The sequence below is a fragment of the Colius striatus genome, chromosome 11, assembly GCF_028858725.1.
Source record: "Colius striatus isolate bColStr4 chromosome 11, bColStr4.1.hap1, whole genome shotgun sequence".
NCBI classification, from domain to species: Eukaryota; Metazoa; Chordata; class Aves; order Coliiformes; family Coliidae; genus Colius; species Colius striatus.
In genome coordinates this window covers 19301224-19321128 of record NC_084769.1, presented here as the reverse complement: position 1 = coordinate 19321128, position 19905 = coordinate 19301224, and the positions used below count along the sequence as shown (strand labels likewise).

At 40.9% G+C, this 19905-nt stretch overlaps 1 protein-coding gene across 1 annotated transcript in view; it reads left to right on the top strand.

The window, feature by feature from the left end:
• Positions 1-3821: 3821 nt before the first annotated feature.
• DPP4 (dipeptidyl peptidase 4) overlaps positions 3822-19905 on the top strand; it is a 40728-nt gene continuing 24644 nt past the window's right edge. Inside the window, exons 1-10 of the mRNA XM_062004703.1 lie at positions 3822-3931; positions 4010-4094; positions 12814-12912; positions 13473-13567; positions 13687-13761; positions 15601-15653; positions 15755-15827; positions 16968-17088; positions 17522-17682; positions 19606-19709. Of these exons, the coding sequence (XP_061860687.1) occupies positions 3926-3931; positions 4010-4094; positions 12814-12912; positions 13473-13567; positions 13687-13761; positions 15601-15653; positions 15755-15827; positions 16968-17088; positions 17522-17682; positions 19606-19709 (872 nt within the window). The 5' untranslated portion in view covers positions 3822-3925. The remainder of the gene's footprint in view (positions 3932-4009; positions 4095-12813; positions 12913-13472; positions 13568-13686; positions 13762-15600; positions 15654-15754; positions 15828-16967; positions 17089-17521; positions 17683-19605; positions 19710-19905) is intronic.

Below are 19905 nucleotides of genomic sequence, written 5' to 3'. Positions count from 1 at the left end.
ATCTGATAGAGCTCCAGATGTACAACCATTACAATTATTTTTGGGACCATGGGTGTTTTGATCAGACAATAGGAAATTGATATTTTTTCCAAGGTGTAGAGAAACACTGCTAGGAACTACTGCAACTAAACATATTTTGCTACATTGACTCTTGGTGGTGGTTCTGAGTACAGACTTCGGTCCCATAAACCTCTCTGGCATGACCAGAGTCAGAAGTATAGTAGATTATTAGACATTATGGTCTAGATACATGAATCTAGTTTTCCAAAGGTCCCTAAAATTGTGTACCTACGGAAACTATCAGAAGCCAGTCATATGCTTTGTCACTGTAGATCTTTTTGCTTCTTAGAATTAACCACCGAGAAGCATTAAAACCTTGCAGATAATCTCTCAAAACATTATTAAACTGCAACTTGGCTATGAAAAGCTTGGTAACATTCAGGTAACACCTTAAGACTGAGATTATAAATTGACTGTACTATACTTTGAGACATAGTGATGACCACCACTGAAATATTTAGAAAACAGAGCACAGATTGGCTGAAATACATACATTTTGTGATTCCTATTCACTGGGAAAAGGAAAATTCACCCCAGGAGTGCGTGGGAGTTTGTTTTATTTTTCTTTTTCCCTGTTGTCCATAAGATGAGAGAGTGCACTGTGTACCAACTAGATATTTAAGTGGAGCTGTAAGACATTCTGAAACTCTGGTCATGCATTTCACATGGGATACTAGTTTGAAAAGTAATGTAAAAGACTGCCTTTTCACTGTGATTTTTACTTTATAAAAGGGGACCTACACAGAAATTAGTGTTAAACATGCTGGGAATTTGCAGCATGTTGCATCCTACATTGTAAACTTACACTGAGCTGCATGGAATCCCTGTCAGGGCAGTTTAATGGTATTCCTGAGATAAATCAATATAGCTAGCTGTCATGGCTTGACATGACAGTGTTTCTGGTAATAGGGAAGGGGCTGTAAAGATGGCTCCTGTAAGAAGTTGCTCAAAACTCTCCCCAGCTCTGAGCCAGACCCACTTCTGGGGCTGAGTCAATTAGACGCTTTCACAATCACTTTTTAGGAAGAAGCCAGAAAAGGAGGCTTCTTCCTGTTTCTTCTTTCTTCTGTTCCTTCTTCTTTTTTGGCTGGTGGTGGTGCAAAGAGCTGGAAGAGAGAGAGAAGCAACCATGTGGACTCCAAGGTCAGTGAGGAAAGAGAGGAGGAGGTGTGCTGGAGCAGAGACTCCCCTGCATCCTATGGACAGGACTGGTGAAGCTGAGATTTGTTTGCACTTCGTTAAAAACCCTGTATTGGGGCAGAGACTCACTTTGTTAAAGACCCTGCATCAGGGGCAGAGACTATGGCCAGAGGAGGTGGTGTCCCCTGTGAGGGACCCCATATTCACAGAAACTGTAACTGTGGGGAAGAACCCATGCCAAAGCAGCTCATTAAAATTATGCCCAGAAGAGGCCACGTCCCGTGTGAGGAACCTTGTATCTGCAGAAGCTGCAGCTGCGGGGAAGAATCCACGCCAGAGATATTCATTAAGGACTGTGCCCAGGGCGAGCGACCCCATGTTGGAGAAGGGGAGGAATGCCAGGAGTCGTCCTCCTCTGAGAAGACAGAAGCGGCAGAGCCCATCTGTGAGAGACTGACCACATCCCCCATTCCCTGCCCCCCTGAGTGGTTGAGCGGGGAGGAGGTAGAGATATCGGGAGCAGTGAGCTGGGCCTGGGAAGAAAGGAGGGATGGGGGATGGAGATCTTAAAGTGCTGGTTGTAATTTCTCATCATTCTACTCCCTTTTTGCTTTTGGTCTGTTCTGTTTCTTGTAGGTAGTAGAACAAACTTTCCCACTTTCCTCTAAGTCAAGTACTGGAGTCTGTTTTGCCTGGAACAGTAATTGGCAGTGAGCCCTCCCTGCCCTTGTCTCAATCCACAACAACTTTGGTTATCTTTTTCCTCTCATTTTGCTGGGGCCAAAAGCACAAACACCACCATTCAATAATTACTTTTGGGGGGCTAAAACTATTCTCTTTAAATATTGCCAGAAATTAACAGAGCAGCTACTTCAGCAAAGCATATCAAGAAAGAAACTGCCTCAGTAAAATGACGATCTTGAGTAAAACAGAGACCCAAGTTATAATAACCACATGTGCACACTATCTGAGACACTGTTTTGCCAAATGATGGGGGGTGGTGGAAAGGACACAGATACCAATGAGGATGAATTTACCTTTACTGTCTACTTCAAAATGTTACAGAAAATAAGATAATGTATTCAGTTACAACAAGAGATTATGACACTCTTCTTTCTAAGCAGCAAAGAGCATAAGCAAGGTAAAGTGCCTAATCATTACTACAGGAGAATAGTGGTAGTGAATATGAAAGATATATCACCATAACCCTAATACTTTACCATCAACCAGATCCACAGTTGCTGGGGAGCCCCAGTTGCAGTGAGGATTGGATAGTCTGTCCTGGCAACTGGGAGTTCCTACACAGTGCATCTACTCATAGGGGAGGTCTCCAAAGTCACTGCAAGAGGGTCCAGCTTTTTATATTGTTGAATAAACAATCTTACATAACTTTATCAGTGGAACATCTGGTTTCATTCTCCATTGAGATACCACCTGAAGCTTGGCAAAGGCTCCAGCAGGAAGCAAGGGAGATTCCTTACCTACTTGGTTATTCTTCACATACTTCCAATCAAGGTTGAACATTTGGTTTCTCAGTCTTGAACACCAGCTCCTGTATACACAGGAACAGCTACATCAAAGCAATAAATACATTCTCATAGACAGTTTCAGCTACATCTTTCATTAACGATCAGGAACTTCATCCTAGTCAACAACTATATTTTGTCTAAGCTACATCTTTCACTAATAATTATGTATATTGCACTAATGATCAGCTTCTGCTTTTATATAAGGTTTGGTTGGGAGGTTCATCTAGAGGTCAACTTTGGTCCGGGGCCTTTTTGCTTGGGCGTCAGAACTTCAGACATACATTCTTGTCTTGTGAAGAGTGACAAGAAACAAAAATTTGCCATGATACATATTATATCCTGAGCATGTTCATGACCAAATAAGACTAAGAAGAGTTAGACTATCTCCTCCCAAATGACCACCAGAAACACCCATAGATCTTTCCACATTTAACTGTGCATGACAGGTACTGCATATGTATTAGGCTTCTTAGAAATAGGTGGGTAATTCTTAGAAATTGTGTGAATATATATCTTGTAACTGTATACATCCATGAAACTTTTGAAACTTGGGTGTGCATAATGGGCTGAGAGATCCTCCATGCCCCTAGCACTGTAATAAACTATCGTCAGCTTTCTAAACTATGAAACTTGGTTTGGAGAGTGATTAGTCATTACGCACTTCCATCTCTCCATATGCCAACGGCCAAAGAAATAAATATATGCCTTTCCTGCCATTCTTCCGTGACTTGATTGCCAAAGAAAGAAGCTCAAAGACACTCTCCAAGAAGTGCTGGTGCTATCACAGCTTTTGGAGCTCTGCCATTAAGCGTTTGAAGGCATTTCACTTCTGGGTCCTCTATGTGGCAAAAGCCAAGGATCTGATTTCCTACAGATATCCTTTCAGCCTCAGAGGTCCCTCCTCTTTAATGTACAGCTGTGTCACCACGCTCCAAGCGTTTGAACTGAAGGAGAAACTGCCTTTCCAAAAAAAAAACCCAACACACGAAGCTGCAAAACCCGCAATCCTCCAGAATCCGCGGGCGCCTGACGCTGCCTGCTTCCTGCGAGCGGCAGCCGCCCCCGGACCGCCCCCTCGCCCCCGGCGCCGCTCGCAGGGAAAGTCCCCGAGGGCAGAGGCGGATCCGTAAGCAGTAGCTGCGCTCGGCTCCTGCGCTCAGGGCAGCGGCTCCACTGCACCCGCCCCGCTCCGCGCCATGCAGGTGGGTCGGGTGGGAGCGGGCCGGTGGGCGGCAGCGCGGGCGGGCCCTGCTCGGCACTCATAATGCTTCTCCCTGCAGACGGTCCTGAAGTGGCTGCTGGGCATCCTGGGGGTCGCCGCCGTCGTCACGGCCATCGCCGTGCCGCTAGCGCTGCTCACCGGCAGTAAGTCCGCGGCGGGGCCGGGGGGTGGGGCCGGGTGGGGGTGGGTGCTCTGGGTGATCCCCGCCGGGGCTCGGGCTCTGCCGCGCTCGGGGGAGCCCCACGGAGCGCGGGGGAAAGTTTTGCTGAAAGTTTGAGGGAACGAGGTTGGTAGAGCCGGAGCTCCTGGGAAACTGGGAGGCACTTCATCAAGAAAGTGTCTCACCTGGGAGGATGAGGGCAACGGGGTCTCTTTTCAAAACAAGTCTCTTGATTCCCGCGTGGGCGGAGAAAATACTAGTTAACTACTTGCCGTTTTCAGCGTTTTCCTTTCCTGTTGCAGCCGAAGGCTGTAGAACCAGCAGTAAAACGCTGGTTTGCCAATGTTTTAGGGTGTGGTGACGAGATAAGATTATGTCCCCCACCCTAATTTGCTTTGTTTCCGAAACTTAACGTTATTGAGTGAAATTACATTCACAAGACAGTTACAGAGGTCAGAAAAGTAGGAGAATGCTTGGAATGCTTTTGGACTCTGATCAGTTGGTACTTTCCATGTTATTGTAGCTCTGGATGTTAATGTGAAACAGCATTAAGTCCTCATCAGGTAATGCATTCTTTCCAGGTGGTAGGACAGAGCAGTAGGTTAATTTCTCTGTTTGTATTCTTACATTTAACATCTGAGCAGTCATGATATGTACAGTTCAGCACTGCAAATTCTAAGAAAGTGTTTTCTAGAGTAGACCTTTGGTGGTCTTCTGTTTGTGAGGTACACCCCAAAAAGTGTGAAGATGTGTATGTTGATCTTGAAAGTGTGTTCAGAGAAGAACACAGCAGTTGCTTAAATTCACAAACGTTCTAGTGAGTTTTTGGTATGTCAGTTAAAGAGGCACAGCCAGGCTCACTAGTGTTCATGTGGCATAGGTTACATTAAACTTTTTTTGCAACTCAGTGCTGTCGTGATTAACAGTCATTAAAAAGTAGATTTCCAAGTCCAGATATCTGAATCACATACCTTCTGGGCTAAAACTTGCTTCAGTGGATGCTGACTCTCTTTGTTATTTTTGGGCATCTTTTTTCCACTTCTCAAAAAAACAGAGTTTTGAGATGACAGAAAATACTCTTAGTTTCAGAAGTTGAGAAGAGCAAGAGAAAAGATCTTGATAACTTATCAGATGCATGTGTGCAGGCATAACACCTACCGAAAGAATCTGGCATGCAAGCCTTAACTTTGCTGAGGAGTTGATGCTTGTCTACCTTTATGGCAGTATCAAGTCTTACTGAAAATCAATTGGGTTTTCTTCTTTCATAAATGGTAGCACAGGAATTCTTTTGATGCAAAAGCAGCTGCAATTTGGAATCAGTCATTGAGTTATGATCTAAACAGATTTTACTTTAAGGGAACACTTCTGTTGGATGACACACAAAATATCACCGTGCAATCAGCTTTGGCCTGCATCATTTTGGTTGTACAAGAGTAGGGCAATGTGTCAGTCTTTACTGTTGGCTCAAATTAATGCGGGGGAAATCATGTAGCACACATGGGTAGTTCATTAGGTCCCTCTAGGTACAAAGCATGGAGATGGAGAGGTCCTGGTTCAAGAAACTTAAATTCCTGTCTCTTCCCAAATTAGACCAGCAGTAATATCTGAATAACAACTGTGACTATTATAGTTGAGACACTGCAGGGTCCTTTTGAATTTTTGACTGAAGGTTGCTAAACCAATGCTTTCTGTTACCTGAGAGTATACAGGCTGTGCACTTATAATTACTCCTTTACAGGTTAGAGCACTATATTACTGACAGTTAATTATACAGCTTTTATGAATGACCTCAGGGCCTCAGGACCTTGTGGTTTTCGCCTAGATGGGCCACTAGGTCACTCCTCACCCTCCCAACAGGACAGGAAAGAGAAAAGTAACTGAGGGCCTTTTGGAGCTCCGTAGGGACAAGGAGGGCTCACTTGCCACTCACTCCCGATGTCTTTACCTCCTCTCCCCTGAGCAGCACAGAAGGGCAGGGAATGGGGGTTTCAGTCATTCTTTTCCCAACGGTTCCTGCTGCTTGTCTCTTCTCAAGGCAGATTGACTCCTCATCAGTCCTCCCTGCTCCAGCACAAGGTCCCTCACACACCAGGCAGCCCTGCACAGGTCACTCCAACTATGTTCATCCCAAAGGCTGCAGCTCCTCTCCCTCTCCTGTGTGTGTTTCTGTGGCCTAGAGGGTCTCCAGCACAGCCTGCGCCATGGCCACCTCCTCACACAGTCTCCTGCCTATCTGGGTGGGTGTCCCTCCAGACAGGACACGTTTCAGTCCTGCCGTTGCCCTCCATGGGTTGCAGGGGCACAGCCTGCAACCTTGCCACAAGTTGCAGAGGAGCCTCCAGTCCAGCGCTGCTCCGTCCTTGCTCCTGACTGTGAGGTACGCATGGTCATCTCCATCTTGTTCCAGCATTCCACCTCCGCTTCTGCTGCATTCTTCTTTTTCTTAAATAGTGATGGCAGAGGCACCAGATGTGCCCAGCCAAGACAGACGTGGGTCTGACCCAGAGACATGGGAAGGTTTGAGAACTGTTGATGAGGGCAGCACTACAGCTTCCTCCCTGTGTTACCAAGCAAAAACAGCTCCACACAGACCTGCTGCAGTGAGTCAGCTGAGGTTGCCTTCTGGGCCAGTACAGATGCTGACCTGAGTACAAAATGAAAGGTGGTGAAATTGAGGTGCAGGGGGGAGGAGGAGCAGCTCCTATGACTGTGCCTTTAAGTCTGCTCTGATAAAAATAATTGAAATTGCAGTCAAGTTTTTAGTTCATCCTAGTGGTTAAAGCACTGTGTAGGGAGTGAAAACAATTATTATTGATGTACACAAGTAATTTTGAGTTTGGATTTCTTACCTTTGGCCTGCCATGCTTCTCAGAGTACTTTCATACACTTATTTGTCATGCAGCACAGAATTAGTTTGATAAATGGGCTCTAGTGCTGTGAAAGGTGGTGAAATTTTGCCACTCCAGAGGCGGTCTTGCATGTTGGCTAGACTGTGGGTGTGACAAGTAAAACCTCTGCGGCTTCTCTTGTAGCCGTTTAACATGGATAAATGCTACAACCTTAACTTTGCAAAAGGCTTCCCTAATTTTAGGTGCAGCCCTTCACTATTTACCTTGAGAGTCTTCAGCCAGAACTGTGTAAGATTCTATACTTTTTGTTTATACCCACTGCCTATTATGCCACATTATTTTATATTTTGTAACCATATTAGGCTACTTCTATAGCATAGTTTAATCTCAAAACAGCTTTGGGGGTTGTTTGAAGTCTGTTGATGAAAGTATTGTTATGCTTGAAGGAGCTATTCAAGATGAGACTGCAGTAGCAAGTGGTTACCCTTAAAGCATGAGTATTTTCTAAAAAATTGTGGTTTATCTGTTCATGATTTACCCATTTTCTTATGCTTCTCTCATTTTTCTCTCATAACTTTCCATGCAAAAGGCAGATGGAAGATGGCCATATATCTTTACCTCTTCTCTAATAGCAGTTCTTGTTAGGGCCAGCTGGGCAGGAAGGCTAGGAGTAAAAGTAAGAGTAGCCAGTGCTCAGAGCAGGAAGAAAACAGGGCATTGTCTAGTATCATTCTTCTGCTATGAGCAAGTCATAAACAGCCTTCTAGTGGAGGGACCTATACAAGTGTCTGATCACAAACCAGGTTCCTTCAGTCAGAGGTATAATTCTCCAAGGGTAAGATATTCACTAAATGAGAAGGCTCATCACTGTCATGGTGAGGTGGCATGTGTGGACTTCTAGACACACTTCTATCAGAGGCTGGAAAACCATAGCAGGTGCTGGGGAAGTTAATGAACTTAAGATGCCTTAGGGTAGGATACTGTGAGTCTGATGGGTAACTGATGTATTGGATATTACTAGTAGCTGGTAGAATAGTACCGTAAATAGAGATAAGGCTTACTGGCAGCAGAAGTCCAGTAAGTTCACATTGTCATGCTGGATTGGAAGTATGTTGGAACTGCTGAGACAGCTTCATGCTTCAAGGACTTGAGAGGTGAGGCTGCAGATCTTCCTTACAGCTATGTTAAAGTATAACTGAAAAGGAAATAAAAGTCTCCAAATAACTCTCATCATTTTTCTGTTGGGGATGGTCATGTCTACAGTCTTCTTCTGTTTATCATATCTGCATTTTGTCTGAACTAAGTAAATTTGTGACTGAGTGGTGTGAAGGAGTATCTATTGCCACTGTCAGTGCCCTGCTTGCGACTGAACAGTATGTTTAAAATACAGAGAGGCTTCTGGCTGAAAGACAGCCCTCACATTTGAAGACCTGTGCTGAAAGATGAATGAATTTGGCAGCTGTGATCTGTCATGGTTTTCCTGAGAATTAAGGGGGCATACATTATTCCAGTTTCTGAAAGGCATTAGTTTTAAGGGTGTTTAGGGAGAAAGACAGGAAATCTTTAAGGGGTTTTTAAATCTGTGGATCAGAAATAAATTTTTGAAGTAGAATCTCTTTTAATCTAAATTCAAAAATCAAAATTTAGACAAGAATCCTGACTCTTTGTGATGGCTTTTTTTTAGAGAACCATTTTATGGATGGTGAGCGGTAGTTAATTCCAGTAAAAGACTCTAATCAACGTCATGACTGAAATTCTCTCCAAAGTTATGGAGATACAGCAGGTTAATTGCCTTGTTCTGAGTATGCCGTAGACTTTCTGACCAGTCTTTTGGCTGGAATCTGACTGTTCTATTATTTTTTACCTGTGTGTTCATGCACCTTGCTCTACATTACAAGGTCCATGTAGACTTCATGTTATATGTGGTTATATTGCTTTTCTAGCTACTGAAGCAAAAGACGGTGAACAGAAATGATTTCCTGCTCTATGTCCTTGACTTCTGTAACTGTCATTTTAACTCAATTATCGATCTTAATTCAAATGTTGAGTAATGTAATATTAAAAAAAAAAAATACCAGCAGTGGATTACTGCCTGTAGAGCACTTCTGCTATTTTCATTTCATTGCTTTGCATGAGAGTGGGCAAAGTCAAGAGAGACTCCAGAGGTATTGATTACAAAGTTAATCATTACCTCCCTCTGGGGAAGTCTCTAGAACCCCAGAGAGTAACACCTGGATAAATGCCTGGGAGGCATCACAGTGCCTATCTGTTGGTTATGGCCTCTTCTGGATGTCCTGTATCAGCCACTGGGTATTAGATGGGATTCTGGGTTCAGTGAACCTTTGATCTAACTCGGAAGAGTCATTTTCACTTTCTGCTTTGCTGGAAGTCCATTTCTGTGCTCTTAATTGTCAGATATCTCAGGCAGTAAGTGAAGACTTGAGTGTAGGGAGGAAAGTAAGGTTTTTGAGTCCTTCTTTATTGCATGTTGAAAGAGAAACGGGGAAAAAGGAAGATTTGGGAAAAAAATAGCCTGAAATGTCACTTACTTTTCTGACTAATTACTGAATCAGTCAGATTTCCCTTCTTGCATCTCTCATGCTGCTCCTGAACTACATTCTTTGATTGCAGCTCATTCTCACTCTCATTCTGTTGTCACTTAAAAATGTGAGTGCTCATGCACCTTCTCTGATTTTTATTGTTTTGCTGTCCCTTTCTTTCTTATTGCTGCTGAGCATCCTGCTTTTACTCACCTTTTCCATGTTGTGGTGCTTCCAGTCTCTCTTGCTAGTGGTGAACGTGCAGTAAAGCTTCCATTATTACTGGTTTTATAGTTTCCCATCTCTTAAGTTGATTATATAATTTCTTGGGTTTTTTTTAACATACGGAAATATGCCTTAACCATGGGGAATATACAATACATATACCAAAGGTAGTTTGTCAACAACTTTATATTTTGTTATGGTGATGTGTCATACCATAAACCTTACACAATAGTTAACTATGTGTTTATTTTACACCTTACACCTACAGAAATTGACTCAGTTTTTCCCTGGAAAAAAGGTGATATATTAAAAAAAATCCAAAATTGAAACAAAACTGTTTATCAGCTTCATATGAATACTACTTACATAAAAGTTTAAGAGCCTTCTTCCCAGAAGGACTTGCTTTCTTGCTGTTGTAACAGGGGTATTATGATGTAAACACTTCAAGTTTATCATTGCGACAGTGTGTGTGTGTTCTGCAGGGGGTAGGAATGGGGTAGAGACAAAGAGTTAGTCATTGGAATTTAGAAAAATAAGTCACTATCTAGATAGTCAAAAAAGAAAAATGGGAAGAAAATTGTCCACATGTTGAGGAACCTAAGAGGGAAACAAGCTGTTTTGCTAAAATATGAACATCCATTGCCCTGTATGCAGTCTTCAAAGCCAATAATATACTCTTGAATTTCAACAACTACTTTATTTTGTCAAAATAAACCCATTTGACACACTTTATTTTTTTTTTTTTTCAAATGTAATCTGAGCAAAGACCCAAAATGCAGAATTCAATATATGTTGAGTATCTTTGGTTGGTCCCATGATGTGGATAAGTAAGAAGATACTGGCAGTGGCCTATCTTGCAAGTTAGGAAAAAATTTGAACTAGAACTTTTATGACTATACCCTTACAGCTTGGCGTATGTTTTCATATTCAGTTACTATGTGGAAGGTGTTGACAGAAAATGAAATTTTAATTTTATACACAGCCAACAAATCTTAATAGTGGCCTGATTTTTAGTAATGAGACCTCAACAAAATATGTATGACACCAGGGGGAAAAACGTTCATCAGTTTGGAAAAATCCCTAAACCTGTTCATCAGCCACCTGTCTTAAATTGCTCCTCCTTTTCCAAGAGAATTTTGCTGCTTTCTGAAGCCCCTCTAATTGAAAATGACACTTACTCAATTAGGAATGGGAGAAGTGATATACCCAACTAGACAACTGCATGAATATCAAATGCACACTTGTTTATAATCCATCAAATTAAATATGCATTTAATATAGAATAATTAACCTGAAAAATTAATATTCTCAGAGAAACTTCATGAGCAGGAAATCTAGACTAAGAATTTTTTAGAACGGTCAAATTTCAGATGGAATTGAGCAAATTTTTTAACCTTTGCTGAGCATCTTAGACTAAAATCAATGTTTGTTATGGCTCTTTACTTTTACTGCAGCGATGGCTGATACAGTCCGTGCTGTATATATGCAATGTGCTTATTGTGTGGGAATAAAAATGTAATAGCTAATGTAAATACCTTCCTGCCATGTTCCAGATGTCACATGCGTTTAACCTGCAGAAAGATAATGTGCAAAAATTATTGTGAGATGCTTTTTCTCTGTGTGTCCTCAAAGATTTTGCAGTCTTTTTTTATTCAGCACAATGAAAGAAAAGGCTGTCTATTTAAAAGTATCTGAAAGACATTGACTCTCAGAATTGTTAGGGACAGGTTATTGTCTTGGTTGATTACTTGCTACATCTGTACTTGAGTACTATTATAAATTGTTTTTATCATCGGTCTTTTGATTTGTACTGGTAATAACAAGAAAGGATGATTCAGACAGTTGAAATAAAAACTGTTTCCCTTCTGAACTGTGGAGATTTATGTAAGGGTAGTTTTTAGGTTTCTATTAAAAAAAAAAAAAAGCAGAGGAGGAAGCGGGGAGAGAACTGCACACCTGGATTTAAAAATTGCAGCCTTTGTTTTCAGAGGGAAAAGATCTCAAACACTCACAAACCAATTTTATTAGTATTATTTGAACCTTTCAGACTTTGGAAAGAGTAGCTTGTGCACTGCAGCCAGTAAGACATATTTTCCATAGAAGCTGACTGCAGTGTACTGGAGCTGGTGACCGAATTCACTATCTTAGCTGGGTTCAACATTTCACTTTGTCTTTTCATAGTAATCTAGTTACTTAGCTTTAATTTTGCAGTCAAAATAGTAATGTTACGATTAAGAGATCTTGGTGAAAAACACATCAAGAGAGGGATAAATATTTCACCAGTTATTTCATCATAAGTTTATCAGTACCCATTTGTGATATTTTTGATTTTTATTTTTTAAATTAGTTAGCCTCAAAAAAAATCTTTTTTTTGGAGACATTTCTGGAATTTGAGTTGAAAGAAAGCAGACGATTCACAGTTCGTGAACAGGAGCAGCAATATTGCAGAATATGTGATAGAGCGCAGCAGCCACTTTAATTTTAAGATATCTTTCAAGGTCTGTACATCTACTCACATGAATGTCACGTTTCATTCATCTGAACAACCTTACCCGCCTACCACTCTCAGAACATGATCATGTGTGCCTCTGCTTTGCGTGATTCACCCCACAGTTGATGTCTGATGCAAATATTAGCAGTCCAGGCTCTGCAGTGAGTGAACATGGGGGGAAAGGCACTAAGATTGCCTCTCCTCAATTTTTGAAGAGTGCAAGTATATATTTCCTAAGATAAGAGGAGTGGAGGTAGTCTGTTTATTTCTGTCACCATCAAAAAGATATTTTCATTTACTCAAAAGATAACAGCTCTTGTGTACCTTAGAGTAAAATAGCAGCAGAGAATTGGTATCTGTAATTTTTGCATGAGGTTGTCGAGTGATCTCGCTGCTGCTTCCTTTATTTTATGCTTGTTGAATTTATCTTGCAGTAAAAATTTAGTGCACTCTCACAGCTAGTACTTTAAAGCTGGTTAGCTAAAATGCATCACTTACAGGCAACAAAAGGCCACTGATTTTAGTCGTTGGGTTAAGAAGCTGGGGTGGAACAATTTACAGCAACATCAAAATCTCTGTCTCTTTTTTTTTTTTCAGAAAGTACCTCTGAGTCTGATTCACGAAGAACATACACTCTACAGAATTACTTGAACAATGACTATAGTTACAGAACATATAATTTGGAGTGGATTTCGGGTAATTCATTTCTACATACAGCATGAATGTCAAGAAAATGTACTGCCTTCAGTAAACACATATCTTCATGTTGAGGTGACTACCATATCCTGACAAACAGTGAAATTATTTAGTAGTGCCATTATATGAAGGTGCATAGCTCAAAGAGCTGTGAGATTTTTTTTTTTTCCCTTAGAGATACGTTTGCATTCATGGCAAGCTATATTCTCCAACTGCCAAAAGAGCATCCTTACTTCTATGCTTTTTTTGTAGAAGCATGTTATTCCCTGAAGTGTGTCAGCTTCCGGTGCATCAAGCTATCAGGGAACAGGAGGCTACAGGGTGCTTTGTTGTTGTTTTTTTTTTAATATGCCTGATGCCCCAAGGCAAAGGCTGCGAGCCCCAGGACTACTTTTTGTGAACAGTTTTGTGCTATAAGCATCCTTTCATAACAGAAGTAGAAAACACAACATTGACCAGATTTTTAAGTTTTATTTTCTGCTTAAAAACATAAGAGGGAAATAAAAGTAGCTAATGAGCATTTTACTCATTGTTTGTTGACAGTTCTCTTGTTCTTCTAGGAAATCAATATCTTCACAAAACAGCTGATGGGGATGTCTTACGTGTCGATGCTGACAATGGAACATCCTCAGTAATCTTGGCAAATACAACACTAGTATGTTGATTTATATCTAATATGTGCAGACATTGGGAAAGATATCGAATTTAACGTTTTGTTCGGTGTGTTTCTTTGGAATCAGTGCTTAATGTGTTTCTTTTGCTCATTGTTGACAGGACAAATACAATGCAACCACAGTTATATTGTCTCCTGACCAAAAGTTTGCTCTTCTGCAGTACAGCTATACAAAGGTATTAGTGCACTTTACTTCTCTGAGGATGAAAATGGGAAGTGAAGGTTTGGGAATAACTGAGAGGCTGAGAGAGTGGAAAGGAAATACAGGAGGATGGATGAATGAAGTGGATGTCAAGAGTGAAGTTGAGCAGGCAGGAGGAAGGGGATTGGTGTTGTCTGTGAGCTTGGCAGAAGAGATGTGGCTGCCTGAGTAAGAAGCTGGGTGAAAAATGGATGGGGAGATATCACAAAGAGAGTGAGCCTGGATGGTTCATCTGGGAAGACAAGCTAGAAGAGTAGATAGGCATGACTGTTAAGGAGTTGTGTGGCTAAGGAGAAGTGCTGAGTAGATAACGCTTGCGCATGTATGTAGTTGTTATATTGTAGTGTTTGGACCTGAGAGTTTAAAACTGAGGTGAATGAAAAGCAGCATGTGCTTACAAGAGAAGGCTGTCTTGTGCCTGGAGTGGTCTTGGGTGTCATTATTCCCTACTGTCAGCAAGCACAAGCGAAAGCTCCAACACAATGCCTCATCCTGGACGTGTGCTGCATCATGCAACAAAAGTCAACCTATGTCTATGGTGGCACGAAAACCTGGCTGTGTGTGCCGCTTGGGGACAGTTACAGAAATTACAGAAACCTAATGAAGGCAATAATTTGCTTTGCAGTGAGTGTACTGAGAAGCCAGGAACTGTTGTTTTGGTTTTATTTTTTTCTAGAGAGCTGTTTGTTTGCCTGTTTGTAAAAAAGCTCAATGCGGACTCGTCCAGCATACAAATACTCGAACACTATGTCCCTGAGCTGTGTCTATGTGGTCTGACTTTGCAATCCAAGAATGCCTCTCTCACTGTGCCAGCCACAATCTGTACATCTGATCATCACTTCTTTTTTTTTTTTTTTTAGCTTTAGTTTCCTTGCTAGGTACTACTAAGGTAGTTACTTTTTGTCTTTTGGATATTATGTGTTTTACTTTTCACTGCATCTTTAGTGGCCACAAAAGGCCTAAGATTTTTCCAGCCACTCCAGGCATCCCCTCTACTCATGATTTATTGCTCTATAACATTTTATTTGTTTCAGTCTTAAGAGTTAATTTTGTTTTAATGCTGAAGCAAGATATTTTAACCTTTATATAATAGTGTGATGGAAGTTACGTTATTATTAATCTTTATTGCAAGAAAAACAGAGTAACAAAATGAATCATGAGGATGTAGACACCTCTTATGTAATAACCATCTGGTTGTGTAGTACTAAGTGATTGTTTTATATCTTCATACAAAACTTCGAGAACCATCATTGAAGGTAGCATTATTGTAGTGTGTCAGCATCGTGGGTTCAATCAAACCTCTTCAGCCTCACGTAATGAATAGTTTTAAATGTGTCTGCATTATCATCATCATCTTTCTCTAAATGCCCACAGAGTGATACAGACTTCAAAAGTCAGGTTTCTGAGAGAAGGGGTTTATTTCTGTGACAGTGAGTGAGAATACGACACCTTGGAATTGGAAGAACTACTACAGAAGTACTGCTGGGACCTGTGAAGGCTACTAAACAACAATATGCCAAGTTAAATAATACAGCATGGAAAATAAGACAGAAAAGAGCAAGTGCACCAGTGAGGCAAAAGGAGGAAGATTAACTGTGCCTAGCTGCAATAGTCTGCCATGTAACTACAAGGATTTCTGAAAATCTGCAGTACCTTTGGCCTTAACCAGACAGTGGCCTCTGTCATAGTATTTAAGCGATGACTGCAGAGGGATGGAAATTTCAGTTGATGAGAGTTTCAGGGGCAATTCAAATTGAGAGATGTGAATTCTGGTGGAATTTGTTTTCTTAATATTAAACTAATTATTTTGCAGTTGTGGAGGCATTCCTATACAGCTTCGTATCACATTTATGATTTCAGTAACAGGTCAGTAATTTTGGCACGTGAGATGTAGTTTTAACATTATTTTGCAATGAAATGACGTTTCACTAATTTCTCTTAGCTGCATTTTGGTTTTCTTTTCCCAGTTCTATCTTAGATGACGGACTGCTGCCTAATGATACACAGTATATTTCCTGGTCACCTGTTGGTCACAAGCTGGTTAGTAAAGATAAGTGAAACTTAGATAAGTGATCCTTTTTATACACATGACATTGGAAGCTCACATTGCCTGTACCCTTGAGGTTTTGGGACTTCCCTGCTGCTAGATCAAGCAGCTGAACTAGATTCAAAACTGACTACTGTTGCTGGAAAGAATCCAGAATCCCTCTGTGTGTTTTATTTTGTTCTTTAATGGAAATGCATTCCTGAAAGTAGTAATGGCCCCAGTAGTCACCAAATGCACAGGAACTTTGTGTTTTTACAGTAGCAGGCAGTAGCTCACCCCTTTGAAAGGCAGCAGCATTACAATTGTCTGCTTACTTATTGCTGTGATTTTTATCTCCTAATGACACCATAAAGTTTTATTTGATGGATGCATGTAACAGGGATTAGAATAAAAAATCTATCTTTTTCACATGGTCCTTTTCTTCCTCCTCTTCTCCTCCGTCCATGGCAATGGTGACAGCCACTGTATTTGCAAAGCTTTTGCATATTCCCTATGGTGAACACTGGGTCTGACTAAAGAGCGATCACAAGAGAATGTGATGTTTATTTATTCTTATTGCCTGTAGCACCAGGATTATAGCGCCCAACCACAGAAGCAGAGAATGTTGAAAAGAGCTTTTTGAATCTCAAAGTTCTGGAATAAAACTGTGTTGTTCAGTTGTTAGATAACGAAAACCGGAGGTGTTCAGAGAGGCAGACAGGTGCCAAATCGAGAGGAGTTCTGAGCGCTACTAAGAAATGTGCCATCGTTGCAGATCTATTTGCAATGCTGAGACCTCCATCAGTGTTTTACCAAAGTACTGATAGTTTTCTTTGGAAGATAAGTTAGTGAAAACAACTCCTAATGAAGGCAAATAAGCTTGTACCTCAACAGAAAATGAGCAGCAAACTTGATACAGTAATCGTGTCATTTACCCTAGCTGACTGGTGTTTTTCTTCTAGGACTGAAGTTAGGTTGCTACATATGATTTGTGTTAGTAATTCAAGTTTGTTAAATATCAATGGTATTTGGTGAAATGAAACTTTCAGAGAAGGATTTTGTGGTCTGTTGTAAATTTCCCAGTAGATGAGGCATCAAGGAAGGAAGTAGGATTTACTCTAATAGTAATTGTAAACACAGCGGTTGTTTTGCAGGCGTATGTTTGGAATAATAATGTTTATATAAAAGATTCACCAGCAGCAGAATCCGTGCAAATCACTAACAGTGGAGAAGAAAATAAAATTTTCAATGGAATACCAGATTGGGTTTATGAAGGTAACTACATTAAACATATTTTACTTTGCTTTATGATGTCAAAACTTTTGGTTTATTGCAAGTATTTTATTATAACTGTTGCCTCATTTCTTAACATTGAAAAGTTAAAAATCATCTAAGTCTGTCTTTTAACTGAAGCATGCGTCCTTACTCGAGCTTCATGCCTGGCTAGTGTGAGGAACTAAGAACAGAAATGAGTTCACTTAACTTGCAGCATGACACTGGAAATCATAGTGTGGACATTAGCTGCAGATGATAGATCATAAGCATTGATCTAATGTCTCATTTCAGAACACTGACAAACAGTCTGCACTTTGGTGTCTGAACTTCAATGTAAAAAAAAAACCAAACTATTAAAGTTAGTATCAACAGTACCTAGGATAGAAGAGACAACTTATCAATTATAACTGAAATGTATTTGCATCTCTTTCAGAGGAAATGTTTAGCAGCCGTTTTGCTCTGTGGTGGTCTCCAAATGGCAAGTTTTTGGCATATGCAACATTTAATGACACTGAAGTTCCTGTCATAGAGTATTCCTTTTATTCTGAGGACACCTTGCAGTATCCAAAGACTGTTAGATTCCCATATCCCAAGGTCTGTGTTATTAAACATGGTTGTTCTTCAGTTTCATTAAGAGAGTAGTCTCATTTAATCAGTTTCTGCTAATGAAAATATTGTCTGTCTCTCCTCAACAGCTTGCTGTGATTACTCTTTCTGAAGTCAACAGCATCTGGCAATGTTAAAAGTATTTATTATCTCCAGGGGAAAGCAAAAAGCAGGGGGAAGGAAAGTATGATTTAAGGTTTTGTTGTTTCACCAGATAATGTTGAGGTAGCAAGCAGGTTTTGAGATAAAAAAGCTCTTAGGGAATTGAAGTTATTACAAAGCATTTGGCAGATGTACATTTTGTTAGGGTTGTGCATGGTATTGACAATGAAATCTTCTCCAGATAGTGTAGCAGTTTTAGTTGTTGGATGCTTCCTATACTGGATGAAGGAGAGGAGTTTCTTTGTCCACGCTTAGAGCTCTTTTACCTGTGAGAGTGCAGCCTTTAGTGCCTGCAGCTCCTTCTTCCCCATCCTACTCCATCCTGCCCCTCCCCCCAGCACAATTTTGTGCATCCTACTGTGGCACAGTTGGTATTTGACTAGATGATGTAACAGCCAGAGTCCAAGATGCTTCAGACAAGTTCTTTCAGATACTCCACACATAGAAGGTTTCATGTTTAATACAAATTTTACCTGTGTGAAGTTATTTGATGTTACGTGGGATTTTGATTCAGCAAAGCAATGCATCCATGCACTTAAGGTACAATATAAGTACAAATCACCCTTAGAGTACAGTAATTACACTGTGCTGCTGAACCACAGTACAAGTATGATTTTCATTGCTGCTCTCCATAATATGCTCACTACCACAGTGCTGGCATCCTGTAGCTGGGAAGGAATACCTGGATTGAAAATGTCAAACCCATCACTTTCTTCAGTTCTTCTTGTTTATCATTGGTTTTTTATACCCTAAGTTACACTGAGGCACCATATATCCCCACCCTACACTGGTCTGGCCAGCTCAGGAAGATACTTTCACTCTTTTGATGAAGTAGGGCAGAGCAGCTGATAGAGACAGCTGATCAGTTGGCTGATGCAGCTGTTTGGTGCAAAAGCTGCCCTCTGGTCTTCTTCCTGTCAAGCTCTCCTTTCCCTGCAGCAGCTATGGTCGGGCACACCCTCTGCTTCCCAAAGCTTCGGGAGCACGTGGCCTTTGCCTGTCACCTTGGAGCATCCCTCCCCCAGAGGGATGACTGATGCTGACAGCAAGGTACCAGGCTCCCTGACAGCTGCAGGTGCTCTGCTCTAAGCATGGCACCTATGAAGAGATGTAAATGTGGAAGGAACTGGCAATTTAAGTTGTGTCTTTTGCTACAAACTCATTTTGTTTGAAGTATTGCTGACTTCTGGAAGTGGGTCAGCTACAGCTAGCTAGCTAACTGTTGCAATGAGGACTCAGCTAGTTAACTTGTAGAGAAGCAGCCCTTACTGACACAGTTATTTTGTTGTCAGTAGCACCACATTAAAAATAGTGCCATACATGCTGCAGTCACAACTGTGGTGGTGGTATAGGCAGCTATTATATGCTCACTTAATGTGAGGTATCAGTTCCCACAAAGAAGCACTTTTCTGTTGGTTAGCAATGGATTTGTTTCACTGTTAGGTACTGTATGTGGCATGTGGGATGATACGGTCAAATACTACTTTGGGTGCAGCAAGCCCCATGTAGTCATGAATTCTTCTAAATGTAGCAGTCTTTCTTATCTAGAAACACTTAACTTACACTTTCATATTTAAAAAAAACCCCAAAGACTAATTCATGTACTGATCTTAAGAACTGCATTTAGGAACTTGTCTTTTCACATGTTTGAAGTTGACGGGTTCTGTCTGACTGTTGGTAGAAATTTCTTTGTCTATTTCACCCAGAACATTCTCTCTTCAAAATTACAGTGAAAAATTTTATTTTTAGGCAGGAGCTACAAATCCAACCGTGCAGTTCTTTATTGTGGATACCACAACACTTCCTGCTTTCCACCCTGCTGAAATTTCTCCACCAGAAGAAATAGAAACAGAGTAAGAAACTGTGGTGAAATTTTTGCTTGTTTCTTTTTGTGGGAGAGGAGGAGCTTTCATGTGTGACCACCCTGTATTCAGTGTATATGGCAGTTTTTCCCAGTCATGCAGCTCTGGTAGCAACAAGATTTACCAGAGAAAATCTGCACAGAGATTATCCTCCTAGTGATTATATATAGATGGCATATTCCATGTA